This window comes from Asterias amurensis, chromosome 1, assembly GCF_032118995.1.
Source record: "Asterias amurensis chromosome 1, ASM3211899v1".
NCBI classification, from domain to species: domain Eukaryota; kingdom Metazoa; phylum Echinodermata; class Asteroidea; order Forcipulatida; family Asteriidae; genus Asterias; species Asterias amurensis.
The window spans coordinates 26,615,242-26,628,515 of NC_092648.1; the positions used below are offsets into that span (position 1 = coordinate 26,615,242).

The window sequence follows — 13,274 nt, forward strand, 5'->3', positions numbered from 1 at the left end:
AATAGCTACATTGTGTGTTCATCTCTACATACTTACCAGAGATGTTTGATCAAAGCTTCCTCCTCCACTGATCCCATCTGGACAGTGAGCAATGACCTGATCTGACCCAGAGAGGTCAAGAGATGGACAATGTCATCTCTCTGGATGGCGCTCACTACGTACGTCTTGTTCAATGCGCGGCACAGCTGTGCAAAGACAAAAAAAAACCTGTTAGATGGGAACTATTTAAGATAAACATTGAGAAGGGAAGCAATGCAAAAGTTACATATTGTATACACATGTTCACTCCCTTCCACTCCACCGTCCAATAACTATAGGAACAAATAACAATAGTTTTGCAAAAATGAGTAAAGCTTTAGCATATTATGGCAATAATCCCATTCATAAGTGTTTGATATGGACCAAGATTATCTCCATCTGATTTTACAAGCCACTGCATCAGAGTAACGTCATTTCAGAAAGGAAATGTTTGAAATTATTAGTTTCAAAACCTTTAAGTGCTGACATGACTGCGTGGGTTTTCCCTTAAATAATGATTCTCTGCTGTTTTCCTCCCACATCTTAAACTGAAACTTCCTTCTTTGTCTTTACTCCATGGTGTATTGGCAAGTGCCGTGATTAAGTCTGCTGCTATGAGATTCTTTGGCTTCACAACCAGAAGCAACCAAAAATGAAATGAAATTAAATAATTTGTCCATTTACCTCCCCTACACCGTCATACTGCCGATGGAGAATCTTAAACATCTCTCGTACGAGCGAAGCATCTTCAATGTGTTGCTCTTCAGCCCAGCGAATCATGGTCTCCGATATTAGATAAGACAATGAGTCTACAAGAAGGTAACCAAGCCAAATAAATATATATAAATAATTTTTTCCCTGTTTACTTTATTCTTTGAACCTTTTATCAACTGATAGGATCCTAAAATTGTTGAAATGTTTGCAGGTTGAAAACTTCAACACACTGCACTATGGTAGGTTGTTGTAATGAAAGTCAGATCAAAGCCTGCACAACACGCTTCTCTGCGCTGCGCTACATGTAATTCAAACGACCACTGAAAACCGGCAATACGGCCCCTCTCCATAGGCTGGTTGCAAATTTTTGACTAGACTAGTACACTATCAATAATGATCAGAGGTAGCCAAACAATGGTTAACCCTTTCAAGTCTAACCTACCATTCATAAATACCTTTACAGTAAAAAAACATCAACACTTTTTGGTCAAAAAGTAAAATAAGTGCAAAATTTATAATTGTTCAATGATTTCTTTGAACACAACACCCCTCCAGCTATGAAATGGTAAGGCCCTTAATAAACAACTCCTAAGGGAATGCTGTGCGTGTCGCGCGTATCGCGTAATGTGGCACAACTGTTTCAGCCATTGCTCTCGACCAATAGGAATGAAGAAACTGTCTTAAGCACAGGTGCAAGCTTGCGTGTCACGCCCATATTTCAACACTTTTTACTGGTCATAAACAAAGGTTTATACACACCCACTAGGAATAGCGAAACTGTCTGAGGTATTTATGAATAAAATTTGAAATCTAAAATGGTCCACAATGTTTTTCAGATTACATATGAATCTAGCCCTACAAGTTAGCTTTATGTAGCGATGAATAATGTTTACCAGTTTATAAGAAGTAAACCAGTCGATTTAATTAAAAAAACTTTTTGCCCCCCACACCTCCCCCCCCCCCAAAAAAAAAATGATTAACTATGATCTCTTATCGTACTTGCTCCAGGTAAAAACCATCAATGTTATTTAAATAACAAACTCTCCCTTGATATGATCAAATATCAAACTTACCTCCGGAAAACTTCTGGTTGAAATCGGTTCCATCCAAGCCATTGCCGCTGCGGCCAGTCACCCAACTAAACAGGCGTACCAGCCATGATTTCTCCTCTTTCACCCGTTCGTCCTCAGAGACCTCATGCACACCGCAGTGAGCCACTAGGTTACCATGGAAGGAGTCCAATACCTCCCGTAGATCCTCTCGGCAGGGGCTGGAGCCGTCATCCTTCCCCTTGAAGGAGACCAACATTCGCATCTACGATCATGGAGCAAGATGAAGAATATCATACACATGACAAAATATTTATGATCACAGTGCTTAATACACATCTTAGTAAGGGTAAAAATAAATTGTATAATATTCTTTATCCCGATGCAAAACTACATCCATCAAACCGCTACTGACACTTAAGCTCTTTTCGCATTGGACTTAATTTGGGTAAACTAACCGAGCCAATGGGTATAACTCCAATGCGAACAGCCCAGGAAAATTTCCTCCCAGGTAATTTACCCGACCCGAATGGGTAGTTTAACCAAAGGTACCCAGGAAGATTGACCAGGTCAGTTTAACCAAGCCAGAAAGTCCAATGTGGACGCGACGACTCGGTTAAATCTCCCATCCGTCCAAGACCCAAATGAAGCTGACATGTTTTGTCATGGAAGATTAAGACTTTTGTGATTATCGAGCTATTCAATGTTACGCAGGGGGCCAGCTCGGTTAGTTTACCCATTGTCTCGGTAAGTTTACCCGAGTCAAATAAATCCAAGTGCAGACGGTGGAAAAGTTAACCTGTCGGAATGTTACCCAGCGTCATGGTTAAGTTAACAAAAATTTTAATCCAGTGCGAACACGGCTATAGACTTGAACTGCCTTAACCCTTTGGTGCACAGATTAATTTAAAAAAAAAATTAAAACGTTCAACCGTGTTTTTCTAATTTTTTTTAAATAGCCCCCCCTGTTGAATATCACATCAAACAAAAGCTCAACAATTGCTCTAACCAACCAAACAGGGCGGTATATATGGGTGTTGTAGTTTTTAAGTTATGAGCATTTATCAAAGTCCAATTTAAGTGGGATTTAAAACTTTGCATGGTGGAAATACGATATAGAAAGGTTTGCGGTAACACCATGTAATGACTATCTCTAATGAGTTGGGGTGGTTCTGAAAAGAACCGTTGGTCAACGGTTCTTTTCAGAACCACCCCAATAGTCATAACATGGTGTTACCGCAAACCTTTCTAAAGTCCAATTTCACGTGTTTTTGGTGGTCGCTGGCGACTGCCTTGAGCACCAAAGGGTTAAGCCACCGGGCTAGCTCAGTGGTCCGTTGTTAAGACATCGGTCCGTTGATAAGACATCCGCTTGCAATGCAAAGGTTGTGGGTTCGAGTCCCACCCGAGTTATTTACCTTTAGACTTTTTTCAAGAAAGTATACATCGATGTATGGGTAAAAACAAATTATACATAGGCACATTAGGTTGGGTGGGATTCCTTGCTATAAGGATAAGGCAGTCAGGTTGAATGGCTTCTGACTGGCACTCATCACGAACAAAGATATTGACCAACCGGGAGAGACCACCACAATAGGGAATAGCTGGTAGTTGGTAGAATGGCGCTGGAGGTCGCAGGTTCAAGTCTTTTTCCTTGGTGAACCCAAGTTTATTTAAAATTCCCCAAGTCAGTTTCTCTTTTGGTTGATCACTTGAAATTTCTGTATTTAATCTCATTTTTGGGGAGGTTAACTATCATACCTGCTCTTGTGGAGTTGAGCGGAATTCTTTGGTTTTCTTAGCTGCTATGATGGGTGGCATGTCATTTGTTTGGACTTCCATAAAGCGTCGCAACTGGTCCTGAAACAGTTAAAAGAGAGTAATGGAATCAGTAATGGCAATTTAATAATAAAAATATTAATAATAAAAACTGCTTCTTATAAAGTGCTCATATCCATCACTCAGTGACGCTTAAGATGCTTCAACATTCAGTGTTTTCCTGCAAGGTATTATGGAGCTACGATTATGAAGTATGAGGCCAGGGGTCGATTTCACAAAGAGTTAGGACTACTCCTAACTTAGGACTAGTCCTAGGAGATATACAAATTGCATGTATAGTCCTAAGTTAGGACGAGTAACTGGTCCTAACTCAAGATAAGACTAGTCCCAACTCTTTGTGAAATCCACCCCAGGTCTCTGTTGCATAGCACCATTTAATGGTTTACAAGGTACTGTGGTGCAATATGCTGATGATGACCAAACCAGGAACACTGCGGCAAATCCCTCTTCTTTTTGATAAGTGCTCTGGTTTCTTTTACATGTATTACAAAACACACGGGACCTATGCATTTATGTCCCATCCGAAGGACGCAGCAAGTATGGATGGAAGAAAGTGAGCAAGAAATTGTTTTGTTCTAAGACACGAGTGTCACTAACGGGACTCCAACTTACACTCGGGCGAACACAAACACCTGGGCCCAATTTCATAGCGCTGATTAACGGTAAGCAAATTTGCGTGCTTACTGTAGCAGAGTAATTTGCTTAAGCCTTAGCGTATTTCACAGGTTAGCAGAAAAATTGGGCGGCCATATTGCGTGTTTACTGTGGATTTGCATTGTGACGTCATTTATTTTTGTGCGGTAAGCACCGCAAGGTTAGAATACCTTTTCGTGTGCATGCGGTAAGCAGCGCTATGAAATAGAAATCACCAGTAAGCAAAAAATCGGCGGCTAAGCAGCGCTATGAAATTGGGCCATGGGCACAAAAATTTGCTTAGCATGAAAGTTCTTCCTTGATAAAAACAGGATTAAGTTACATTGATTAAATAGGGAGATAAATGAAATGTCCGCCCCATGACCCAGGTCTTAATCAAACTTACAGCTTGACACTCGGCCACAAAGTCCTCCGAGAAGTTAACGATGGATTCCACTCGATGCCTGAGCTGACTGTCGCACAGATGCTGTAGGAGGAAACAGACCTCCAGCTTGACTGGTTCATCTAGCTGCATCTGGAGCAAACCAACGGCTTCACTGATACCTGCAAGAAACCAATCCATTTGTGATGCCATCAAGCAAATCATTTGTCAAACTAGGTCATTTAAAAAATGTGTTTACATTTGAAAATAGCATAATCTTTGCTTTAATACTGTTAAAAACCCCATGTTGATACCATCTTTGGATCAGCAGTTGTGAAGGTAGGAACACCAAGAGAAGGAAAGTACAAAACTGAGAAAGAGGGGTTCTAAAGGTTTTTTTTAAGTGTCATGATAATTTTATCCCCTTTTTTATTTTTTTTATTCAAAAATTTAAAAAAATCAGTATAAAGGAAGGTGCCAATTTAAAAATAACATTTCCAGTTACAACATAAGTATTTTTTATAAATTTCACGCCAGTTGGCCAGTTTTTGCTTGTTTTTCCATAATAATGTTTCCAGCTTGGAAGAGGCCAAGAGGCCAACCTCGCAACAGCTGGGTGTGGCATCAGCTGGAAGCGGACTTCAAGTCTCGGGTGTGGCAGCTATGGCAATCTGCATCAGATCCAATGGTTGGATGGCTCTACGTTCCCCATGATGGATTCAGAGCATGATGATGATGATGATGATGAACAGAGGACCCATTTTAAGATGGATCTCTTAGGAAGTTTGGCCATTTTACTGATGGGGCCCGCATTTCCTTAAGTTTTGATTTTTTTTTCTTTTTCCTAGTCAGTGAAAGTTTTTTTTTTTTTTAATGATTGTTGTAACTGTCGCCAGAGTATCTTTGTATTCTATTTTTTTCTTATATTGTAACATTGCATAGAGGGATCTTTGATTGTAAGCAGAGGGACAGACTAAATGATTGGTTGAGTACCGAAAGACTAAATGATTGGTAGAGTGCCGAAAGACTAAATGATTGGTCGAGTACCGAAAGACTAAATGATTGGTCGAGTACCGAAAGACCAAATGATTGGTAGAGTACCTTTCTTGTAAGCAGAGGGAAAGACTAAATGATTGGTAGAGTACCGAAAGACTAAATGATTGGTAGAGTACCTTTCTTGTAGTTTTCATCAAATGTAGTCGGATCAATCAAGATGAGTAACTGCTTCAGGTCTTCATCATCGAACTCACCTAAAAGTAACAACGACAAAGAAGAGTAAAAACAGAGTTGTATATCCCCAGCCGTGACACTTGTGTCCTTAAGCAAGACAATTATTAACCATTGCTTCCTCCTTCGGATGGGACATAAAGCCGTTGGTCCCATGTGTTGCGTAACGATGTAAAAGAACCCAGTGCATCTTTCGAAAAGAGAAGGGGTTCGCCCAGTGTTCCTGGCTGTGGCTGCTGTATACGCCCAAGCAACTTATAAACCCTCATAAGCTTATACAAAATTGGGTCTCAGAATTCATCACTGCAATAACCTACATGTATCATTCTGAAAGTTTGTATATCTCAGCGCCTTGAGCACCTTGTTTGGTAGATACGTGCACTAAATAAGACTTGTGATATTATTATTATCATTATTATTATTGTTATTACTATTACAGGCTCATCCTGCACAAGAATGTGATTATAAGAAACAATTCATAAGTTTAACTGTTGAAAACAAAATAGTGTAATAGATGTTGAAATATTTGTAATAGAGAGAATTTGCATCAGGGATAAATATTTGTTTTCACAGAGCTCGGGAAAGTAAACAGTATACTATGCTATACTAAAAAATGCTATAAAAAAATATATATAAAAATAAAAATAATAATAATTAATATGTTAAAATAGTTGTTGAAAACTTATTATCAACCTAAATGACATGTGGCATAAAAGCAAGTAGTGCTAGTGACCTAACGTTATGACCCTAGCAGAGTCTACCTCAAAGGTTGCATTGCTTCAAAGACAAACCTTGAAGGAAGAACATGAGCTCTTTTCCACTCTTTGTTGTAAAATTTTGTGAATTTCAAAAAAAAGTTATCTTGACAAAAGAGTGAAGAAGACACAAGATCCAATATTATGAGGAACATTTTAATGAAATTAAAAATTAAAATTTTGATAACAATGTTTTGAGGAAATTAAAAAAATACTTACCAATAACAAGCAACTTGTCACAGAGTCTTAGAAGTGGTCTAGAAAAATAAAAAGCATGACAAATAAGGAAGGTTTAGAGCCATTAAATCGACCGCCTCTTTCAAGCTTAATTGCTTTGTATAAGAAAAACAGTTCCAAAGATTTAAACAAGGCTTTTTTGAAGTTACATGATTTGAAGACTTTTTTTCCAGATTGTTCCAGTTTGTAAAGAATTAAGAAATTAAGAAATAATTGTTTTGTTGTTCAACATCACTTCAGGTCTTATTTGAAACAGTAACCATTTAAAAATAATTACAAAAAGTAGAAAATATTTCAGACAAATACAATTTCCAAGTAAGTTTAGAGGTTGCCTAATTGTCTTTTGAAAGGGTACTTCAGCCATTCTTTTTCTGCTTCTGGGTCCGATTTCTTAATGTGGTTAGGCAAAAATATGGTGCTTAGAAAATATTTTGCTTAGCAGAATTAAGAAGGAAACCAGTTACAAACAATATGACGACAAAGTAATTTAACTGGTAAACGGTTTCTGGTAATAACATTTGCCCTCTTTTGCCAGAGAATCTGTGTTTAGTTTCTTAGCATGTTTCGAGTTTGCAATTTACTGTTGCGCCACAAGTAATGCAAGAATATGCACTATATGGAAAAGTTTGCGGTAACACCATGTAATAACTATCTCTAATGAGTTGGGGTGGTTCTGAAAAGAACGTTCGATCAGTATGCTCTGATCGTCTTCTGGAGACAGCTTTCTCAAGAAGCGATCAGAGCATACTGATTGAAACGTTGAGTTGAAACCAACGGTTCTTTTCAGAACCACCCCAACTCATTAGAGATAGTCATTACATGGTGTTACCGCAAACTTCATATATCGTATTTCCACCATGCAAAGTTTCAAATCCTACACCAGATATGATTACTACTATAACTCACACGAAGAGGTCATTGTAGCTTCCCCCGATGGGGTCTCTGCAGCTTGACACCCCATGAGCCACAGCTTGGGTCAGTAGGTTGATCACATGTTTCTTGAGGGAGTCTAGCTGGAAGGTAGGTGGGCGAGTCTCGTTGATGCGATGGGCAATGTTGACGCTAGAACTATAAAGATGATGAGAGGAGATAAGTAAGCTGGGTGGGATGTAAATGGGAAAGACTAGCAAGGGAAGAAGTTCAACCCCTTAGAGACCATTCATTTTTGTATGGCTTCTGACAGGCACCCCAACAAAGATATTGACAAAATATGGAGACAGTGATTATGGGGCAAGATACAGTAGCTCAGTTGGTAGAGCGCCAGCACATTAAGAGGATGTCGTTGGTTTAACCGCCGCGCCATTTTTTTCCCAGCGTGCCTTGCCCGATCATAACCCCTGGAATTTGCAAACTTATATGTGCTACATGTATATGCTAGCACATTTAAATGAGCGTACATGTATATATTCAATCTTTTCTATGCGCACACGCATGTCTTTTGTCTTAAGGAATGTTTTTGTTTTTGTTTTTAAAAAACGTGTTTGTGTCATAAAAAACACAGGCGTGATCCACATGCAAATATCTTAAAACTATGCGCGCACGCACTTGACATCTTATGCATAACCTAGCAAGTCTAGTAGATTTAGTTAAAGTAATGTCAAATTAGGGGAAAAGCAAGCATAAATAAGTTTCAGCTGGACGAGAGTCGTTTTGTGCTTTTGTCCGAGGTCTTCAGGAACTGAAATCCAGAGTCTAGCTTGGTGCCATGTTGGAAAAGGCCCTGTCCCTGTAACTGGCCAACAGACCCTTCCCATGAAATATGCTAATTACATTCACCCATGTGTACAGACCATATTGGTTGCCATAGAGATGTGCAATAAGCCAGACGCACAATTGCGCAACCATTAGCCGCATACAAAACAGGGAGATGTTCCCTCATTTTGCCAACCAAAATTTTAGTACACTTGCGCTACACGCAATTAAAAAAAATATCATGGGAAGGGTCTATTTTGAATGAAATATTTGACGGGAAAACTAACCCTTTCTCCGAGAAGAGCTGTTCAGGTCTGATGGAGACACTCTTGCTGGTACTCAGAGCTCTCTTTATGGAAGTACTGTTGGATCCCTGATCACTGGTATCCTCAAAGCGTTGGTTACCGTCCATCAGGGGAATGATGAATTCATCTTGGGTCATCAGTCTGTGCAAAAGGTCAGGGGTCAAAGATTAATCTCTAGTCATGAAGTTACTTCTACTATAGACCAATCCGACGCGCACTGGGCGCGCAAGTGTTTAGCACCGCACGCCACTGCTGAGGTGTACATGTGCCTAGTTTTGTGCACAAAGACATGTGGAAATCGTGTTCCTTTTCACTCTTTATGGAAATTAAATGTTTTCCTCAACGACTTACACGATTTCCTTTCCAGGACATCATGATATACTATTGTAGATCACTGACCACAAATATTTGCAACTAAATAGAAACCGAATCATCTTGAAAACTGTGCTTGTCTTAGGTGAGTTAGGGGAAAAGACACGGAAAATGCATCACAGTCGACATCGGCAGAGTATTTGTCAAAATTTCAGTATTTTACTCTGTGCTTAATTTTTTAAAAATTATCAAGAATATAGCAAATCGTCATATCATGCAGCCTTGTCAGAGAAATCGCATAGATTGTTGAGGAAGACATTAAATTTCCATAAAAAGGGAAACGGTTTTCTCGTGTCTTTGTGCACAAAATCAAGCACAAGTACAACGCAGCAGTGGTGTGCAGCGCCAATGGCGGCCCCCAGCACTTGCACGCCTGGATTGGTGTATATTGATTTAAACATTGTTTCATTCTGGGCGTTCAAAACTAGGCATTTTGTTTTCCTCTTCAACCCTAGCAGTTCCTTGTATTAAATGTTTCATGTGAAACTAGCTGTATACATGATTCGAGGCATTGCATGGTGAGGTATCAATTTAAATAAATATATTTTTTGGGTGGTTTGCAATAACACCATGTGGTGTATCTACATTATTTGCCAGGAAGAGTTTGTTCATTAGAGAACTGTCTTGCTATATATTCTACTACTATCTGATTTATCAGGTTTTTTTTTAAGACTTCTCAGTTCTGAAAAATACTGTCCTGCTTATTAACTACTACCTAAAGGTAGGTATAGAAAATCGACTGGTACTACTACTTTAGCTTATATAGGATTGTTATTAACTGCACTACCACGGAGTGAGTTCTCAAATTGGTCTCAACATTTCGACTACGTGTATTACTGAGTAACACTAGCTGTTACTAATACAAACAAAAAATAATAATAAAATCAATCTCACAAAAGGCTCAATAGGGAAGCAAATTCTGAATAAATAATTTAGAAACTAACAAAATCCAACAACAAAAACCAGCTACTGAGGAAGACACAAGTTTGTCCTCTAACTGAATCTCACCTGGCATTTGCATGAGTCTCCAGATGAAGTGATATGAGAAGGTCGTGGTATCCCATCCTCAATGGGCCAGAGAGATCTGAAGAATAAAGGTCAAGTTTCATCAATCAGAACAATTAGTCAATCCTACCAAAACACATCATAGAAACCGACAGATTTAAATAGTAGAAGGCTTGTCATCAGTTGGTCTACCAGTCGTCTAAGGGCCGATTTCACAAAGAGCTGTATTGATCTTAAAGGCACTGGACACCTTTTGTAATTGTCAAAGACCAGTCTTCTCACTTGGTGTATCTCAACATTTGCGTACAATAACAAACCTGTGGAAGTTTGAACTCAATTGGTCATTGAAGTTGTGAGAGAATAGTGGAAGCAAAAACATCCCTGTCGCACAAAGTGTGTGCTTTCAGATGCCTTGAATTTGAGACCTCTCAGCTGAGGTCTCGAATTCAATTCAAATATTTGAGTGAGAAATTACTTCTTTCTCAAAAACTATGTTACTTCAGAGGGAGTCTATTCTCACAATGTTTTATACTATACTATCAACGGCTCTCTATTGCTCATTACCAAGTAAGTTTTTATGACCTGATGGCTTCAGGCCTGATGTCTTTTAATATATGAGTGAGAAATTACCTCTTTCTCAAAAACTATGTTACTTCAGTGGGAGCCTATTCTCACAATGTTTTATACTATCAACAGCTCTCTATTGATTGTTCTTGAAGAAGAGCCATGAAATTGGGCCCAGAGAGCTGTAGTCAAAGATACAATGTAAGTTAATGGCAAACCTGTGACCATATCTTTATGAAACAAATAAATGGAATTTTAAAATGTTGTAAATATCCGATTAGTGTTTGAGAAACTCACATTCACACTGAATACAGTAGGTCAGCTGATCTTCATTGACGTGACTGCACAGAGCGTGTGCAACATGATGGTTGCCATGGGAACACACAGCACTGTACAGCTTCAGTGTATGAGCATGGAACCTGAAAAAGGGTCATACAGTGTGTAATTATTATTTTGTTGAACAAATCCAAAGATTTGACATCTTGAACGCATATTTCTACTTAGGCAATGGCAGTAGCGTGATCAGCAGGATAAAAAATAACATAAAGCTGAGTGTCGTCAGCGTAAGCAACACTAGAAATACCATGGCTGCAGTGAGGTCTTGTAAGGGTGCACTGTACATTATAAATTCAACAGGCCCAGCTACAGAACCTTGTGGAACACCACACCAGAGATGATGACGATCGGATTTAGCATTGTTGATGAGGACATGCTGGGTTCTGTTGTTCAGATAAGATGAGAACCAGTTAATGGCAGTTCCAGTAATTCCATAGCGTGAAGATAAACGTTGATTGAGAAACTTATGGTTGATAGTGAAACTTCTGACATGATACCAATTATATACCTATTGATAACTTGTAGTTCAGTAATATCTTTTCATAAATACCTTAGACACTTTCGCTATTCCAATTGGTGGAGAGCGCGTCACAGGGGGGTGTTTAATCGGTTGATAATGACCAGCTGGAGCTCTGTTTATAACCGGTTGTTTTCGGATACTACGCGCTAGTCTTGGTGCAAGACGTTTATCATTACGGGCGATGCCCGGCGCTGTCGGTGAGTTGGCCGCGCTGTGTGTGAAAGGAAAATGAGAATCGTCTTGCACCAAGACTCTGTGCACGAATGGATCCGAAAACTGTTGTGTCAGTCATAACAATGCAACACACGGACGTACAGAGCTCAGGTACATGTACATCGAAAAACAGATAAGTTTTACAGAGTTTCTAACTTTATTACGCCTTCTAAACCAAAAAGGCATCCATGAATGGGAATAAAAGTGACTCGTAGTGACTCGTTCTTAATCTGCCGTTTAAAAACTTGCATGCTCGTTGCCGTGTGATGAAGGCCTTCGCCTTCGGCTTCAGCTCTTTATCACAGGGCACAATCCTGCCGCTTTTAAATTGCCGTTTAAGAACTCGTCGCTACCATTTTATTTCCTTAGTCAATACCACACAATGCAGGGAGAGAGAATCAACAATAGTTCAATAACCTGACATGACATGACTTACTTGAGTAGGTCTGGATTCTCAATCAGCTCTAATATGTCCATGCATCGATTCTCCTCTGGAATGTGAACAGCCAACCATGGAACTGCCATCAAGACAAGAATAGACAAGATAGATCAACACATATGTTCAGTACTCTGATTCTAGGGAGAGAGAAATGCATTGCTAGAGTAGATGTCTTACCACTAGAAGTAGTTCGAATCCTTTTCTGCTAGCAGCGAGTACCGCAGCGATTTAATAGATGTTATAACACACCTCTTGCTTGTTCTGTTTTCTGGTTGGCTGAAACATGGTTACGTTTGGTGAACTAGTATAGTCTAGAGAACGCGCGCGTTTTTGTGGGAATAGTGTCGCCAAGCACTAGTCTTTGAAAAAAGTGCCTGGTTACAGCGCCTTCTCTTGACGTGAACCGTGAACAGCAGCTACAAAACTTCCTTTCTTTTCCAGATTTCTGTATTATTTCACACTTAAGACCGAGATGTGTTATAAAACACATATTGACTGGCATAATTCGGTAACTAGTCTATTCCCCTTCGGAGACCTACTTCCCTCGTCCTTCGACCTCGGGAAATAGGTCCCTCTTCTGGTCACTCAAAGTCTCTGGGGGAATGGACGTACACTAGTTACCTCATTGCATAAGTTTTGCATTGGGGATACAGAATAAAATTATATATATTCTTTAAGACTAACATCACTTTACAGATTTTGATTCTCCTTACCAGGCTGCCTGCAGGACACTATCCAGCCGGCACTGTCGGTGTGTTTACGCGTCAACACATTGAGCGTCTTATGAGGAGCACGTGACCAGATACAGGACTGTATGACCTGGACGTTGACCCTGGACGGACATTGAGGGACGGGATTGTGGGAGTCACTCTTAAACCACGCAGCTGACAGGGGCAGGCAGTTCTGAATGGGGGAAATGAAAAAGAAAACTTGTTGATATTGAATCATTGTGCCAGAAAATATATTTCTTATCG

General features: G+C 39.6%; 1 protein-coding gene across 2 annotated transcripts in view; it reads right to left on the minus strand.

Moving 5' to 3' along the window:
- Positions 1-13,274, minus strand: part of LOC139934870 (ryanodine receptor 2-like) — a 248,027-nt gene that overhangs the window by 97,877 nt on the left and 136,876 nt on the right. For both annotated transcript variants that reach the window (XM_071929299.1, XM_071929290.1), the window contains 13 exons: positions 13,014-13,203; positions 12,298-12,379; positions 11,090-11,211; positions 10,232-10,307; positions 8,834-8,992; positions 7,761-7,922; positions 6,837-6,874; positions 5,808-5,885; positions 4,660-4,817; positions 3,543-3,641; positions 1,806-2,046; positions 703-827; positions 37-185 (listed from right to left, as the gene is read on the minus strand). In XM_071929299.1, the coding sequence (XP_071785400.1) occupies positions 37-185; positions 703-827; positions 1,806-2,046; positions 3,543-3,641; positions 4,660-4,817; positions 5,808-5,885; positions 6,837-6,874; positions 7,761-7,922; positions 8,834-8,992; positions 10,232-10,307; positions 11,090-11,211; positions 12,298-12,379; positions 13,014-13,203 (1,679 nt within the window). The remainder of the gene's footprint in view (positions 1-36; positions 186-702; positions 828-1,805; positions 2,047-3,542; positions 3,642-4,659; positions 4,818-5,807; positions 5,886-6,836; positions 6,875-7,760; positions 7,923-8,833; positions 8,993-10,231; positions 10,308-11,089; positions 11,212-12,297; positions 12,380-13,013; positions 13,204-13,274) is intronic.